General features: G+C 38.5%; 1 protein-coding gene across 2 annotated transcripts in view; it reads right to left on the bottom strand.

The window, feature by feature from the left end:
* Positions 1 to 18,496, bottom strand: part of galnt18b (UDP-N-acetyl-alpha-D-galactosamine:polypeptide N-acetylgalactosaminyltransferase 18b) — a 65,832-nt gene that overhangs the window by 35,095 nt on the left and 12,241 nt on the right. For both annotated transcript variants that reach the window (XM_063882612.1, XM_063882613.1), the window contains exons 2-3: positions 4,469 to 4,664; positions 2,301 to 2,467 (exon numbers count right to left, since the gene is read on the bottom strand). In XM_063882612.1, coding sequence (XP_063738682.1) covers positions 2,301 to 2,467; positions 4,469 to 4,664 — 363 coding nt within the window. The remainder of the gene's footprint in view (positions 1 to 2,300; positions 2,468 to 4,468; positions 4,665 to 18,496) is intronic.

Raw genomic sequence — 18,496 nt, 5'->3', positions numbered from 1 at the left:
TGACAGTGGTGGATGACTAATGTAAAGATCAGGATGCCCAGGAGGTTAGCGGTGGAGGATGACCCCTTCAACAATCTCAGCAGGATCACGGGTCGACAACAGGCTAACGACATTTAGCACATAAGATTCACAGTCGTGGTGATAATGATAACACCAGGCCTATCAGACGCAGTGTGACAGAGTGCTCAGGCAAACAGGGTGAAATGCCATCTGCAAAATGTCAATGCGTGACTTGGGTCCCTAAAGGAGCTAAAGGCAACTTCTCCCTAGCGCTCGATTAACGAGATTAAATATGAATGTTTATGGGATGTGAAGTGATAACCTAATAATGGGCCAGTGGAAGAAAACCTTAGGGTTTTCAGCTTTACATTATTTAACAAACTAGTTCAACTTCCTTGTCAATACGAATCTAGGGACAGTCATTATTTGTATTCAAGCGTGTTAAGGTAAGTTACCAAGACATATTGCAATATCTTTACTCTGTTCCATCAGGCTAAAGGCAATGCTGCATGTTTGCATTATTGACTTTGGTAAACAGAGTCTTCCCAAAGCTTGTATTTCCCATGTTGATTGCCCCTAATGGCGGCCTCAGACCTTGTTACAAGCAGCACGGCCCATTTAAAAGTGTTTTGCCTATAAATGACCTTGCAGCAGTATCATTACCTTTTTATAGCCTGCTTTCTGCCTTTGTAATGTAGTAAATTACCAAGTCCACTTTTCACAGGTGACTTCAAGTCTATTGCTTCTGCCTTGCACAGCACAATAAAGTCCCCCATCAGTGATCTCACTCAGTCATTTCAGTATTGACAAGTGAACAGAGCTTAGCAGTTATACACTGTCAGCATAAACTGGATATCTTTTCAACCTGTCTGTTTGCACCAATTCCAATGCATGCATATTTAGGAATTAGTGTTGCAAATGCAGACGAGATATGTACAAACACTTCATCACCTTGCTGTTTTGTTATCTGCCTTGGGGCATATTTCCTGGCTTTGCAGCTAATTAGTGAGATTTATCGATTAAATCCAGTAAACACAGACTCTAATTAAAACATTAGAGGAATGTGGAGGTCAGAGGAGCAGTGCATTACTGTAAATATCACATATACATTTTCCACACATGAGGCAATGAAATGTAAAGTATAGGCGGGGAGACCAGATGAGTATGCAGAGAATTTAGAATGGCCTGCCGCACATTACAATCAGTGTCAATGATCATGAACACTAAAACATGTGTAAGTATATTCATTATTTTTGTTCATGAACATAAAGACAACTGTCCGTCCTCAGAGGAGAACACAGTGACTCTGTTGCATCGTCAAAGTTTTTATCCTTATATTATTACTTTTTCATTGAATGGTCACCATTTCACACAACATCCTTGTCATCTATTGATGGTTTAATTTCCATCTTTAAATATTTTGTTGAACAATTTCATAGCTCTGTGTTGTCTATTTGTATTTGTGTTTATTGGCAGTACTGCAAATAGTAAAAAATACACTCCAATAGCCCCTTTGTGGGCAACGGCAAAAAAACACGACAACGATCAATATTTGTTTATTGGTCTATCACTATTTTTAACTGTCTGATGCTCAAATTCAACAAACAGCAGCACAGAAATGCTCATGTTAGACGAAACACACTGAATAAATCCAAGAGTGTGCTCCACGCAGTTGGGAAATACTACACAGGCAATGTTTAACATGAACAGGTTGTGGGTGTCCCAGACTAAAAATGTACAAAGTCAAATCTGATTGGTCATGCCTTTCTTATTGATTGACGCTGTTTGATGTGTGTTGGTGCATCGCTGTCTGTAATACTGAAAATGCAGCTTAGGCAACCTAAGAATATTCAGCTACTGTACTTTGGGTGATCCCTAGGTTGCTTTTTTTTTTTACATAATCTGTAAAAGCTCAAATCATTTTTGTAGTTTGTGATGCTTTTCTGTCTTGGAGGTATCACTGGGTTAGGTTACTATTGTATGTAGCCAACAAACTAGACAGACATGCTAGCAAAAGCAGCTTACGTAAGAGCATATAAACACACAATTTAATCCCTTAATTCACCTACTCTTGTGTTTCCGGTTTAGGAAAGTCTAAAAAAAAGACATCAACCCACAAGTGTTTGGAGGCAGAGTATATTTCTCGCTACAGCCCAGCACAGCACTACATCATGTTTAGAAATCCAGAGCCTGACAGGCCTGCAGTGCCTAATGATGGTTGCTAAGCTACCACAACTGACTGTTAGGGGGGAGGCTTTAACGAGAGGTCAATGGCTTTATTATTAAATGATGCCGCTTACTGTTACTGCTGTTGTCGTCCACCAGGATGATCTCTTTGAGAAGGTGGGAGGGAGTCCTGTTGATGGCAGAGTGGATGGACCGCAGGATGACGGAAAAGGCTTCATTCACAAAAATGAACACGATGCTCACTTGAGGGAGGTTTAAAGGGTAAGTGAGGTTCCTACACCTGTGGAAGACAGATAAAAAACATATGGTAAGGCATTGTTTGGTCTCTAGGATAACAGGGTAACAGGGTAGCAGGTTGAAGGCAGATTTCATGCTAGCCCAGCCACTTGCGGTTTATAGCAGCAGCTTTTTTTCCTAGACATTATAAGTATAAATGTAAGACTGGCATTAGATCATGTCCAGCAGATTTTTGGATATTCAACAATAAGGCTGCTACTGCAGTAGTGTTGCACCTACAATGCAGTTTGGTTTAGGAATAATTTATAATTGTGTGTGTGGTTAGAGCTAGCATTAATCTGACCTATCTCTTTTTCCACTAAAACGTTGTTTACTGCCTCCACTTGCTGTCATCTTAATTGTGAAAAAGGAGTTCAGCCTCTTCTCTCAAGAGAAATCTGATACCTGTTTCCAGGAACTGAAGAAAAAGGGAGGCTATAAAAATATGACCATAATGCTGCAGGCAATTTACATTTCAGTTTAAATTACATCCTTTGAAATGGAAATCATAATCATAACGTTTGTAATGACACAAATGCATTACATGACAATTACTTCTTCAATAACAGTAGGAAGACTGTGGTAACAATATCTGGGGCAAGCGCCCAATAATAATCCTTTGAAATGACCATATAATTTAATTGTTAAAAAGTGAATTGTGTAAAGAATTGTGACATGTTAACTGTTTTTAGTCCTGCCTTTCCAATGTAATGTAATCCCCATGCTGTAACAACACCACGCTGCCAAATGCCTGCTGTATTCACAGAATGCAGAGATTACTACTTTTATGAAATGTGTGCAAAATGTGTATCCCCCAGACAGTTTGGGATTTTTTCACAGAGCCAGCATGAGTGGGAGTGGTCTCAAGGAATTTTAGTGATGTGCAGTCGAGAAAAATACCCTGAAGATCGTTGAACACATGTGTGAACTTTCACCCCAGGATGTCACTTTTTGTACGTTTGACCATGAGAGCTGTGCTGAAAACGGAGTCAGATTGCCGATGTGGTGTGAGCAGTTCTCTGTAAAAACGTTGTTGTATTGACTTACCAGGATTGCTTTTCGTCCAGGGATCAATCAAAGTGCCCAGAGTGCACAAATAATTGCACACGGCTTTGAAAATATTCATTTACAGGGTGCTGAGGAAACAAGCATTTTGTCCAACCACCTTCAGATGGCCGCAGGGGTTTGAATCAGATACCCTTACAATAAAAGTCACTTTAATTAATCCAACAACAACATATAGTTTTCTAAGCAGCAGCATCTAAGGGTGTAGACAGATTGGTTTTTAATTAGACACATTGAGTGATTGAGAGGGAACGACAATGTGCTTTGAATGTGCTCTAAACTAGCCTTTGTCATTACTGAAAAGCTTACGCTCATCAGATAGAGAGATGAGGAGAAAATTAATCTCCAACTAAATCATTATTACATCTATATAACAGTGAACACAATCTTTTTTTGACTGTTGATTGAATAAAGAAATTTGGCTCTGGGAAATTATACTGGCCATGTTTCATATCTGAAATTCTGACAATAAAACAAGGCAAATCAAGAAAGAATTGACTTTAAGCTAGCCCACCATGGAGTTCATATTTAAGTCAGGTCAAGTCTAGCAGTACAATTTTTCTTCACTCAAGGGGGAAAATAGGTTTTGGATTAAAATGTAATTTTCACATATTCCCTCTGGATACATTTTAATCACTTGTGGGATTACTGTATGTTGATCTATGGCCATCATCGGGTCAACTACCCCGCAAATAGTAAAAAACTTCAAAATCAATTACATCCCCATCAGCCTCAGCTGCAGTTTGTTTTAGCTTTTTTCACATGCAAGATTAAGTTGGTGAACAGGATATAAACACAATGCCTACTTGATATCGGCCTGGTCATTTAATGCATGTCATCATGTTACAGTCCAGTAATAAGCATCACTTCTACTGTAGACCTATGGTAGCATATACTATATGTAGGACAGTGTTGATCACAGTTCTACCTGCAGTCTTACCCATCAGGTCTGAGGTCTGGGATTGGCCTGTCTAAAGAGAGTCGATCACTGAGGTAGCCATTGTATCCGTAGTACTGGAACATCTTCAATGCCACCCGCCTGTTGTCCGGGCCGAGCTCCTGACCCCAGTGAGCGAACAGTGACGAGTCAGAGAATGATGTGTCCGTCTGACTGTCCTCTCCCTTCCCTGGAGTCTCTACGAGGAAAACAGGAAGAATGAAGCATGAATATTTGTCCTGGCCGATGTTTTTAAGGCCAGGGTTTCGTAAGGTGATACTAAAGTGATGTAGAAAAATAAAATCGCTAATATTATCACTGTGATAAATGATGCTTTGTTACCAGGTGAAGGGCGGCCTGTGACCAGAGACTGATAAGTCGTCTATTAACAGATACACCAGAAGCTCATACTGTACACAGGACAAGAAGCTCTGGTGTCATCAAAACAAAAGATCCCTACTAGCAGCTGCTGGGATGTTTTGCAGCTGACATTGCTATTTGATCGACGCAGAGAAGAAAAGATCAAACTAATTTACCTGAAAGTATCGCAAGAGCAACACACACAAGCTTTCTTTCATAATTACTAAAGGGATTTTCTTTGGAGAAAGTTCATTTTTCTCTCTGAGTGTTTAAGCACTAGAACAGGTAGAAACCTTCAGGGTTCAAAATGAGTGCAGTTGACTCATTATACAACTAAAAAGCACCGAAAGCACTCAGAGCAGAGAGACATCTAACAAACACACATTTAGTGTGACAAACAGTATATTACTTTTTCTGGTGCTTGTTGATAGACACTGTTCATGTCCAGACTCCATAAAACAAGGTTGGCATCTGTTAAAAATTCTGTCCTGCTTCCAAAAGGTCTTAATGCACTTCAGAAGCAAACTTCTGACTGAGCTGAGCTTAACAGTCAGGGAGATTTACCCACAGGCAAGTGGATTTCATGCAAAAATAAAGTATATAAAGTAGAAACAGATGAAGTGATAGTGTCTTGAATAATACAACATCATTTACCTCAACTGCACTGACAAGATTACAGTCTAACTTTAGCTTGGAAATGTCAGTGATCATTTAATCTTTTCCATTGCAAATAAAATTTGCAAAATCTCCCCCAGGTTTGTCATTTACTACAGTCAATTCATTGAGCTCTAGTACCTGTTGGAACATTATGCAGTGTTTCAGTAGTGCTCTGCAGTAAGTCTGAATATTGCAGAGCTTTTGCAGAGCTTTAGCGTTATTGAGAAACACAGTGGTATCTATCATCTGTGCAACTACGAGGGTGTGGGTGAAATTCTGGTTGTGGTAACCCAGGGAAATCACACATGTGCACTAGGACAGAGACTGTAAGATTTAATATTTTCAGAACTGTATACAGTATATGGAAAAAAAAAAGCTTACATTTATACAATATACACTCCTGGAAAAGGGATTTAATACAAAAAAAACCAACTAAAAATACCCTAATTGAAAAGGATTGAGTATAACTGAATTACATGCCATGGATGATTACTGTTAATTAAAATGTCTAAAGAGGAACATGTCAGCAGGAAATGAAATCTAATCAAAGTTGGTGCTGGTATCATCCGTTAATAATTTAATTTAAAAAGAAAGCACTAGTCCCCTGCAGCATATTGAAACGATACAATAATTAAAAAAAGGGACACATTTCAAATGTCAGGTTACAAATATAATTAACCGTTTTGTTTATCTCTTTCAGAATAAAATACAATTCAAGTTAGTTAAAAAATATTGATAAGAATTATTTCTCCTTTTAATTAAAAACATGTGTTGTATCTGGGTTGTTTCTTCTCAGTTTGTGGAAACTATTTTAATTGAATATTTCAATATCAAATGTGATGATGAGGTCTAAGCTGTGGAATCCTTTTCAAAGTTTAGAAGGAATAAAATAGTGAGAAATGAACATAGTCAAAGGAGCCTTACATGAATAAAAGAGGTAAAAAAAAAAAGGCTTTGAGTCCTCAGTGACACTCGGGCGAAAGACAAGGTTAAGTGTGTGCATGTGTGCGTGTTTGTGTGCATAAAGTATGCATGTGTTTTAAGCAGATTGGGGGAGATTAATATTCATGAGCAGATTGTTTTAACATCCAACGACAAACAGACAGGAAGAAGACTAAAACAACAATATGGAGGCAGGCGTGGAGGGATTACATTAGGAGCCAAAAGCAACTGCTTCTGAAAAGGCACTCAGTTACACTTAATGTCTTTGGTAGTTGAAGGAAACTATTGGGTTAGTAACAGGGTTTCTATCCTGTACAACCTTCTTACACATGTGGTGAAGAGGACATGTTTATTGTGACCCCGACACTGAAGCTCAATTTGAAAAATATAAGCGACCAATTATAATCATTAATAGTGATTCGGATAATTATTTATATTCAAAGAATCACGACATAAGAGGGGGAATATTTTGTGTGTGTGATGGACATTTGACAAAAACAGCTGATTGATCTGCTGTTCAAAAGTAACACAATTTGCCTACCAGTTAACACCATCTGCCTACTATTTAAAACATGGCAAAAAACTGAACTAGTTAGGGTAGTGGTATTAATCTAGCCAATATCATTAACCAATTTATGAATATGCCGGGCTGAAGGTACCAATACCTCTGGCCCAGTTCATGGTTGGTCCTGTCTGGGACTCAGTCAGCTCTAAATGGTAAGGTAGTGTGTAAAATTGCTACCAATGTATTCAACGGAAGATTTTTTGAAAGTTATTTTCCCCTTGATAATCCATCGATATCGATCATTTACACAGCACAATGACCTGGCTGTATTTAAGGAAAAAAAATACTTGTTAAAAATTAACTAATTTAACAGTGAAGATGACAGAATAGTGCACAGCAAACAGGACGAGTCTGAGGGGGAATTACTATAACTCTGCGAATTCGACACAGTGTTGTTAAGAGTTTCAGCACAGGGGAAGTGCCGCTTGACAGGACACAACACTGCGATTTGTCTAAGGACAGGATAGAAGTTCTCAAAGACTTTCAATCATGGAAATTACGCCTGGAGGCGCATTTGTTTTACTGGTTGTGATGGTGATTGATTAAACCTTCAGAGGCGGTTTCCCTTAGCGGTCATCTCTACAGGAGCGGTTAGAGCAGGCAGGTGTTGACTGGACAGGGTTACACAGGCGACGTAGTTTGTTTGGTGTGTTGGTGCCGGTAGATAAGATGTAAGTACAACCTTTGTTAAATGGGTTACAATAAATGACAGGATATGTCCCATGACTTGCTTCTTATCAAACAGGAGATATGAATTACTGTAACCTTGGTGTTTGGAGAGCACTTTCCTCTTGAGTACACATTTAGTCAACTAACCTTGGTGCTAACTCAAGTAAAGCACAGCCAAATACCTGAGGCTAAAAACTAGTGTGTGTGTGTGTGTGTGTGTGTGTGTGTGTGTGTGTGTGTGTGTGTGTGTGTGTGTGTGTGTGTGTATAGATAGGTGAAGTAGTCCTGAAGCTTCTCAACAGCACTCCAGGCGTGTGTGAAGTGCAGCAGTAAGTGTGTTTCGACAGCGAGGCAACTGAGTTATAGCCGTCTGCTAGCACAGTAACAAAGGCAGCAGAAAGGATATGCACATGCAACAATGTACACACTGACAAAACTAAATCACGGGAGACCAGACAAAGACACTTAGCAAAGAAGTTGCTGAAAGAGAACAATACGCCTCCAGGTTTTACATGAACTACTTTTTAGAGGCACAGCAGAGCATTTTAATTATTAAATTACATCCCATAAAAGATAGTTGAATGTGGTGAAAGTGCACAAAAATGCAAAAACATTTTCATCAAATTATATTTATGCATCGTCTCTTGTCTGTGGAAAAGAAAATGTTTTGAATTTAAAAATGCAAATTACTGTTTTATCACCTCAGAGAAGTGTCCTGTATGCAACGCCAGCTCATCGCAGTACATATGTATAATTTTGATAAAACTGCTTTGGGCATGAGTTTATAACCTGCCTCTCCACACATACTCTAAAACTATATTCCACAAGAGGGAAGAGGGAAGCATTTGGCTGTAACAATTTGAGTGGAAATCAATAAATCTCGGTTGAGAGTACCTTACAGAGTATTAGATGCAGTGAACCTCAGAGTCCGTTTTCTCAGAGTAGTAATTCTTAAATGCAGACCTCAGGTCTCCATGGTCTTAAGTAATGCAATTATTTGTTCATATTATTCGTAAAATGTTTGAATGTCTGCTATTCCTCGGACTACATGTTTTTTTTAACACATCTCTTGTGTCAAAATCTTTGTTTGCTGTTTTCCTATATGGATCTTAAAGGTTTTTTAGGCACTGTATATAATGTTTTTTGTACTCCCTTTCATACTGCATGGTATGGCATGGCGCTACTCAACTTGACTGCTTTTCTTGATTAGCAAAAGTTGTGGATATTACCTGCTACTTTCTTGGTCAATGCTCCAAAAGAGCTCTGCCACAATGTCAATAAGGTGATCAGCTGATTACTCTTTCACTGAGGGGGTGATTGGCAGTAGAAAACAAAATAGAAAAATTAATCTGGCACAAAAAGTGAGTCGAGTTGAGTAGAGCAGAGCAATGGAAACATGGCACACGAATGTCATTGTTTTTACAGCATAACACATGTTTTTGATAACAGGTAATGGTGAAAGGGATGTTATGCAAAAAAAACCATTAATGTCAGGGTTCATGTAAAAAGTCATCCTATTTCTGGACAGTTTTATATTGGGCTTGCCTGCGCCATACTTAAGTTAGCCAAATGCAGTTCACTGCTGTGCTTTGTCTCAATAATTTAGAGAGTCGTTGCATCCCAACAGAACTCTTGAAGTGATACAGAGCAACAAAATCTTAAACTCTCTTTAGATGGCTGCTGTAGAAGACACAGGTGTTTAGCTACTAAGTAAAAATGACAAAGGAACATTGTGTTAATCAGATGAAGATCGCTGTTTGACCTTCAACCAGAAAACAATTTAAAAACAAGTCTGCAGTTCTTTGTTTCACAGATTTCACTTTCTGTAAATTCCCTCCAATTACAGCAGACAGTTTGCAATGTATCTGTAGTCACTGTGTCATTTTACATCCAAAATAATGAGAACGTAGCATGAAGCCACAACATCAAACGCTGTGCTGCAGACCAAATTTTCATTGTATATTCAGTCTGACACCAACACAGAGGGAGGAGAAGACCTTGACGCATACATCAGTTTGTAAAAAAAAAACAGGTCATGAAAATTTAAGGCACACCGATGTTTCTACAACTTGATATCAAAGAGCTGTCAGCTAAAGAGATCAAGTATTTAAAAAACTTTTTAAATGCAAGGTGGTTTTGACAATAGTGCAGAACATCTCCTGCATGCTGCCACAGTCACATTTAGCATTTTGCAGATGCATTTCCTGTAGAGAGGCTCAAGACTACACATCTAATAGAGTATGCATTTATCGATATTTGAGCTTCTTTTCCTTTTCATCCTTTTAAAAAAGTGACATCAAATTACTTTTTATATAACTCAAATAAAAATGTTATTTGATAATTGTTGGATGTGCTGAAATATAATTATATCCTCAGACAATGCAGATATTTTTTTAAAGCACATATTGCACTTTGCACCATTTTGCCAGTCTTACTGAAACACTTCCATTACTGGGTAAACAGTACAGGGAGTAGTGACCTTCTCTATCACTTAGGCCTTGCTGCTCAACAGCTCTTATCACATGTGCTTTTCACTGAGGTTCTGTCATCTGTAAATTACTTTTCAGTTTGTACAATGTACCCCTCAGTCACATAATTCAAAAATAGTGGGTACAATATATTTAAATAGTAACTAGGCAATATATACATGTTTTGGGGGGTTTTATAGACACTATAAGTTCTGTAAAAACAAATAAGACTGCTAAAAATGCGGCTTAATGCAGTAGCACTTGATTAAGGGCAAAAGGACTTCCTGGTAGGTCAGCATTACTAAATGGAGTAATCCTGACATGCAGGAATATAGAATTTATCTGCCACTGTAACTCAAAACCGATATTCAATTTGAATTTTGAAACATTTTAACACAGATGGCTCTCCTAGCAGCTCTCTCAAGCACACTTAAATCTAAATAAATATGTAGCTTGTTTTTTTCTAACTGGGCATATTGCAAATGAAGAGACTGGCTGAACTGTGATAACGTTTCTCTTATCTTGCAGTGACATACAGGAGGGGAGTCAGCCTTTCATCTCTGTTGCTTTCTTCAACATTTTAGCTTCAGGAAATAGGACATTTTGCTGGTAGGCTCCTAACTGTTGTTAAATAACACAAACACATTAATCCTGCTTTATCATCTCTGCGCTGGTTACTTCTGAAATTTCTGAGGTAGAAGATGTTTAAGATTTAAATGATCACAGCATTGCCTTGTTTCCAAACATGTCAGAGGTCCCCCAAGAGGCAGCCTGGGATGGTCACTGATCACAGAGGAAACAAGTGGATCCCTTAAAATTAAATCAGCATTGTTGTTGGTATTTACTGCATGTAGTTGGCCTTCATGTCCTACCTTAAATGCCAGATCCTGAATACATCAGTATTCAAATCACCCAACTGGCTTTCTGAGATGAGCTTTCTGTAGCTTTCTTGAGAGATTTTTGTTGAATGGAGCATTTGATCTGGCAAAAGGGATTATTGCTTAAAACTTAGCATTTAATTCCATGTTGTGCGAACACGTGAAACTTGTAGCATTTGGAAAAGAAAAACTGGAGGCAATCAATAAGGATGCAGCGTTTTTTACACATTTTGATTTTATAATACGTTCTTTTGCAAATATGACTGCTACTTGTGTTACAGAGTGTTTTAGTGTCTTTAAACTCACTGTGTTGGATCTTTTGCCACAAATGTACAGTCTTGTATTACTGCTCCAGCAGCAGCAGGCACATGCTACCAGTGAAAAAGCTCTGCTAAACTTACTGTACTGTATGCTAACTGCTTCAGCGCACATATTTGGCAACTCGCTGGTGAACATTGTGGAGCAATTAGCAGCTAAAAAGCAGATATGTCTTTTAGGAGTTGGTGGAAAAATAGAGTGCATATTAGACTCACTTTCATTAAGTGGCTTGAAGCGCGAGTCCAAATGGCCTGCTGTAAACGTTAATTTTGTTCTGTGTCTGCTGGATGTGTCAATAGACAACTGTTTAACTCACATCTTGTGATAAATGCAGGTTATTAAAGGAGCTTATTAAAGGAATACCTGCTTTTAAAATAGTGGACAAGAAGGGAAGGATAAGTGTGAGTGCGGTGTGTTATAGAAGTATGTATAGATTACTCTTAAAATGATTTAGCAGAACAGCTGAGATGAGCATCACTGTTTTCATGGTGCATGGCCCTCTTAACATCCAGAGCGCCAGCAGTCTACTTACGCACTCACATAAAAGTGTATGATAAGGAAGATACTTATGTTTGCAGAGCACCGCCGCTCTTACACACTGTGATCAGCTGTGCATGCTCTCCCACAGTAGTCCCAACTCTGTCAGAGTAAATACAGCAAATAACCAATTAGCGTGTTTATTGGGCAAGAGGCTGCTCTGTGTAGTCGCTGTATGGTATTGCCTCTCTGACTGGAGGAGGGAGAAATTCTCTCATTAGGACGCATCAGTAGCTGGCACGTCACACTGGCATTTCCTGTTGAAAGCGGAGAGGGGTGTGTGGCTTTGTCTTTTTCTTTGTTTATCCCCATGAGGGAATATACAGTGACAGGATTTAGTGGGAGGGTCATGTTTACTTGCAGCAGCCTTTGTCATCTCTACCCCTTTTGTTCCTTTCTCCTCATTAAAGGGTTGAGATCACTCGTGCCCTTCAGAAGGGAACAAAGGCGTTTTTGTGCTTTTTCCTCCTTTAGGAGAAAATCCTCCTCTGGAAATGCAATGTCATTAACCCTGATGAATTCTGAGCAACTAGCTGCAATATTTTTGAACAACAGCAGATATCATGTGACAGAGGAGATGTTATTTGATATCAAACTACGGACAATTTTCTCCAGTGCCACATTTCTCATTCCCACTGTTCCAACTTGAAAAGCTGGATTTTTTATTCCATTGAATTCATTCATCTGAGAGGCTTTTTCTGTAACCCACAATCAGATCTGACTTCCTCAGTACCAAGCCAAGCAAACAAAAAAATCTTCACAGTATTTTTTCACTTTTTATCTCGGACTCTTTATCTATGCTGCACACTTAACACCATGTGTCCTTTACTGGGGTGTTGTTTTCTTTATAAAGTCTAGTCTAAGGTTAAGGCTCCACTCCTAAAACCACACATCAGAGTAGGAAACAAATCAAAACCTTATCAGAGCGTTCACCTGAGAGCAGAGGAATAAACAGGTGTGACCAAAGGCAAAGAAAGCACAGGGTAAAGAAGGTCATTAATTCATCACTTGGGGAATCTATCTTTTAGAGCCAATACCAATTATTTTCTGACAATGAAGGTATAAAGTATAACCCCTAGAATTTTCCAACCAAGACCAATTTTATCTTGTATTTTCCATTAAAGTGTTTTCTGCTTTTGGGACTATATGTTTCACAGCGTTCAATAACACAACAGAAAGCATCTACTGAAAGAAAGAAGCTACTGGGGAAATGTATTTCTGTTTATAAGCAGTAAATACACTGACCGGCCAAAAAAAAGTCACACTCTAATATTCGTTGGACCGCCTTTAGCTTTGATTACGGCACGCATTCGCTGTGGCATTGTTTCCACAAGCTTCTGCAATGTCACAACATTCATTTCTGTCTTGCATAAACTTTTCGCCAAGATCTTGTATTGATGACGGGAGATTCGGACCACTGAGCAAAGTCTTCTCCAACACATCCCAAAGATTCTCAATCGGGTTCAGGTCTGGACTCTGTGGGGGCCAATCCATGTGTGAAAATGATGTCTCATGCTCCCTGAACCACTCTTTCACAATTTGAGCCCGATGGATCCTGGCATTGTCATCTTGGAACATGCTGTGCCATCAGGGAAGAAAAAATCCATTGATGGAATAACCTGGTCTTTCAGTATATTCAGGTAGTCAGCTGACCTCGTTCTTTGGGCACATAACCAGCAACCGCAGATCATAGCACTGCCCCCACAGGCTTGTGACCTTTCTTTTGGCCGGGCAGTGTATAAAAAGCATATGCAAACTAGTGGCTTTATGAAGAAACACTTGGATGCAGTAGTTGATAAGCAAAATCAAAGCAGGTTTTGGAAACAATTAATATAATTAAATGTAATATTTTGTTCAAGGAACTTGATATGAAAAGCAACTTTAGAGAGCATTAACTCAATGTCTGAGAGTTATTGTTATATATTCATAAATAATTTCGGCTTTTGACAAACTAAACTATTCATTTCTAACAATGCAATAACTCCAGCAGAGCCTGTACAAATTGTTTGGTGAACAATGGCACCAATCCATAAAGAGATTTCTTTAATGATGAGAAAGAGATGTGTGAAAGTTTCTGACATTCTGTGTTCAATATTTCATTGATAAGTAGTAACAGAATCCTTAAAACAGTGACACTGAGTTTGTCTTGTTCTTACCCAGGCATGTAGAAACAGAAGCCTCTGCTTTATAGTAATGAAGTCTACATGGATTTGGATGGCAGACAGAGACATCTAGTATTTTATTTCATGTTTTGTTTTTGATCACGGCGTCTTTGGACAAGGGAATGGGACATATATCAATTATTCAGGTGGAGAGCGCCTTGATATTTTAAAGTCGGGGAGTTAGGAGGGAAATAAGGCACAGGACACTTAACAACCAGAGCTTTTGTGCGAGTCTCTATACAAAAAGCTGCTCATCTCCAGGGGTTTGTGCTGTCGAAGAGCTGACAAACGGTAAACCGCATGAGAAGATGTACCATTCACAATCTTCACACCACTGAAAAATGAATAGAAAGTGAACAAAAGAAAAATATGTTTTCACATGCTCGGGAAAATCACTGAGCTCTTTCTTGATGTGTTTACATGCACCTAAATAACCACATAACATTTTCCTTCTGCAGTAACCTACATTCTGAATTGTCAACTTGTACCCACCTTCTCTATCAAGGTATGGAAATCAGAAAAACCTGATTTCCCCAGTAAAATATATTTCTTCAAGCCATAAGGTTTCAAATTGCATATTCAACGCAAATGCCCATGAGTTCATCTACCACTGTGGCAGGAAGCAGCCTTGTGATTAATTACATTTCATCAAAAGTCTAAGTAAAACTGAGGGGAACCTTTAGGCGCACATGTTTGTCGGCTTCCACTAGGCAAGGGTCTACGTGTATTATTCCAACCCTATTCAGCCTGCAAAGGTTTGAGCTCCCATTGCACACGCTAGTCTCTTCTCTTACATACACAAACTCAAAATGGAATTCCTACCCATAATTTGAAACAGCAAATACTTTTGGAGGAAACATCATGCCATAACATATTTTAGGAATTGTTTGCAAAATGATAATACTGAATGTTTTTGTAAAATGCTCCCAGCAATGCATTTTGATCTTTTTCTGACAATATAGGCTTGTTCATTACAATATCTAATCTTAGCTACTTAAACATTATGACAATCTTGTTTTTTAGGCTTTCAAAATGTGAAATCTAAATTATCTTTCCAACATTTTAAGCAACTGATTCAATATGAACCTAAGTCTTCTGTGTACAAATACCTTATTCAATAAAGAAAAGTAAGCCATGCTTCCAAAATAAGTAAAAAAAGTTAGGAAATAATCTGAATCTGATTACTGACCTGCTGCATTAATAAACTGCTGTACAGTAAGCAGGATACTAAATGCATATACATGCGATGTCCAGTTTGTAAGAATACCCTGGTTTCTGTGCATGTAAACATACTGAAAAACTAAATGCCAAAACATGTGTCAAATTGGTTCAACGGAGTTAGACACTTTACAATCTTAAATAGGACGCAGCATTTCAAACTGTTAATTGTGAACAGCTAAAAATAGTTTCTAAACTTACATAAGATCACATTTGATTGAACTGGTAAGGAATATGGGAATAAAGTTTGCTTGTCACAGATCAACTGCACTTTCCTGCTTAATGGTTGCCTTTGACACAAGTATCAGTCTCCAAAAAACATTTCTATCAAAGGATGAAACTCAGGCTTTTTGTGTCTCACTTGCAGCAGAAGAGACGCTGACAAGAAAGGGAGAGAAAGTGAGACAAATGCTGAGGAGTGGAAAATGGGCTCATGGAATAGATAGACTCAGACGAATAATGGTTGAAGCTCTTAAGGTTTGATAACCGACTATCCATTCTCAACATCTGCAAGTAAGCCGTAGGCCTGGACAACGATATCAATCAAGATTTCTTCAATTTCTGTTTAGAGGAGAATAAATAACCTGTGGGTCAAACTGTGGAATAGGCTGTGGAGGAGGGATAAAAACGTGTCAAACCCAGGAACTAAGAAATTCAACTAAAGCGACACATAAGATTTTGACTTGGTTACACATAAGATTTTGCCACACTTGAATTTCCTAATGTTCATGAATTAATGCAATTACAAGTGTCATCTCATCCTTGTGAAGCCGATGATTTAAATAACTTGTTTTTTCAACATGTGCCAAATGTAATGAGGTGTTGTCATGATGATTGATATTTTGAACATGCACAACTTGAATAGATTGATGTTTATCTTATCAAAGGTCTTCCCACTATACTGAAGTAAAACAATAGAATAATCTCTTTAAAAGTAGGTTCAATATGAGCTCTACTTTTGATTTATTTTGCTCACGTTATGTTGTTTCTTATTTGACACTTCTGCCACACTTGCTTCTCAGCTCAGTCAATGTCATATTTGTTGTTTGCCCTTGCCTTTAATGGAGATATTTTTTAATGAGACCTTTGATGTTTCTTTATTATCTCATCTGGGTTTTTTTTATTTTCTCTTCCTCCCCGTTTTATTACTTTCATGTAGAGATGAACATGGCATCCTGCAAATTAAGAGCTTTGAAAATGAAAGACAGATTGATGGGCTGAAGGTTCAGGAACTAAAAAGGAAAATGTTGTAGCTTATGTTGAATGAGTTAAGGCAGCAGTAATGGTATACACATTGCAAGTGTCCAACGGAAAGTTTCTTAACTATGTCAAATCAACAGACAGAGATTCCCATTTTAACTTGTGACTACATTTCTGTCACTTGTTCCATTGTTGTGACTGAGGGTGCAATAAATCAGATGCTGCAGTGATTTGCTAGGAAAGAAAATCAAGACACTTGATTAAGAACAACTCCCCTGTCGATGGAAATGCCACTATGTGCTGGTGATAAAGGTACAAATCTTTGACTTTAAATACAACATAAACTGACTGAGTGGTCTTTAGGCAAGGCTAATATCTAAAAACCAAATACTTTGAAAATAAAATTGAAAGTTACAATGCGTTGGTTTCAGTCATATAAAACCTCCGATCTCAGATGCAAGTGTGTATTGGCATGATAATTCATGAGGAAATGGGGAAAAAAATGGCCTCAGGCTGTCTCCAGAAAGCCAGAAATAAGGCTCATCAGGAAGCAAGTGAAAAAAAGCTGCCAGGAATAAACAAGGTGTAAAACACCAGAAACAACAAGAGTTTATCTTATTGGGAGAATGGATGAACTCAGGACTGGACTTTAAAGACTGTGCAGCATTCACTCTCTGTCCTTATACACCTCAAACATTCAACAAAAAAAGAAAAGTACTTTCTTGAAAGACAATATTGTGCCTTCCTTCACAACCACAATTGTCAAATTGAAAATATCATATTTGAAGGCCAGTGCTGTGCAGTAGATTCAATGTAACTATTGTGGTGCTCTACTACAAATGTTTCCAGCCCCGTTTTTCTTCAAACAGAAATTGTGCTGTTTCAATACCCTTTACTTTACAGCATTTAGGAGGCACCGTCATGCTGGCCTGTATGCCTTTCACTCAGAAAGTGGAAGCTAGTTTGCGAAGCTTGATAAAGGAATAAGGTTATTTTTGTGTTAATGTTAGTTCAACCTGTTCATTTGGATTTCTCACAAACAAAATAAACGTTGTGTTTGTCCTACATTGTGCAAAGTACATTCTAGCTAGCTGATTCTTTTCTTGATTTCAAAACTCACAGCTACAGATACAATCCGGTAAACCCAGCACTCCTGGAGAAAAATCTGAGTTTAAAAGCAATGGTTAATTTTGCTGACTTTTAAGCTGTTTATTCTTTTTTTTAAATCTATAGGGACTATTTTTTATTGCCAACTCACGCAAATGTTGCACCAATCGAATGACTATTACACCATCACTGAAGAAAAATAAACATAACTTAGCTTGAATGTCAGAAAACACCAAGGACCCGTGTTGATGCATCTCTCTTCAAAAACCAGAGAAAGGTTGCTGAATGTTTTGGCAGTGTGTAGCTACAGGCAACATAAAACAAGCGATTTTCAGCTCACCACCCAAAATGAACCCACCAACCAACAGTACATTTTCTTTCTTCAATAAGAAGCATTTCAGCCTGGAGAGCCACAGAGAAGTCCAGCAAATGTAGGTGCTGAACCTGAGGCTGCTGCTTCATAGGCACTGGCAAAGAAAACTCTCAGTACACAAATATGAAAGTTTAGTCGCTCTTTGTTTCTGTCTGTAATCACAGCGGAGCAGATGTGCTCTCACGTATCTCACGCTCTCCGTTCTCATGAGTCATGATGTACAGTATAGGTTGAGGGAGACTATTATCCAACAAAAATTCCTACAACAATACGATGAGATATATAATTAGCTCAAAAACTCTGTGCAGTGTTGCAAATGTGAAAAAACCCAGTCCTTATCACCACAAAACAGATGCCCCACAAAAGCACGAGACATTTTTGCACCTCAGAACAGGCAGAATGGCTGCTGGCTGGGTGCTGATGGCAGCTGCTGCCCTCTGTAGCAGACTGACAAAGCACTGCCTGACGGCGGTCCCCCTATCATGTTTTGTCAGAAGATCCAGACACTTCCCAAACCTTTTAGGAATGCAGTCTTGTGAGACAAGGGGGACATTAAAGCATATTTAATGTTTAACCA

The sequence above is a fragment of the Eleginops maclovinus genome, chromosome 4 (genome assembly GCF_036324505.1).
Source record: "Eleginops maclovinus isolate JMC-PN-2008 ecotype Puerto Natales chromosome 4, JC_Emac_rtc_rv5, whole genome shotgun sequence".
In the NCBI taxonomy this organism is placed as follows: domain Eukaryota; kingdom Metazoa; phylum Chordata; class Actinopteri; order Perciformes; family Eleginopidae; genus Eleginops; species Eleginops maclovinus.
This window is presented reverse-complemented; position numbering and strand designations above follow the sequence as displayed.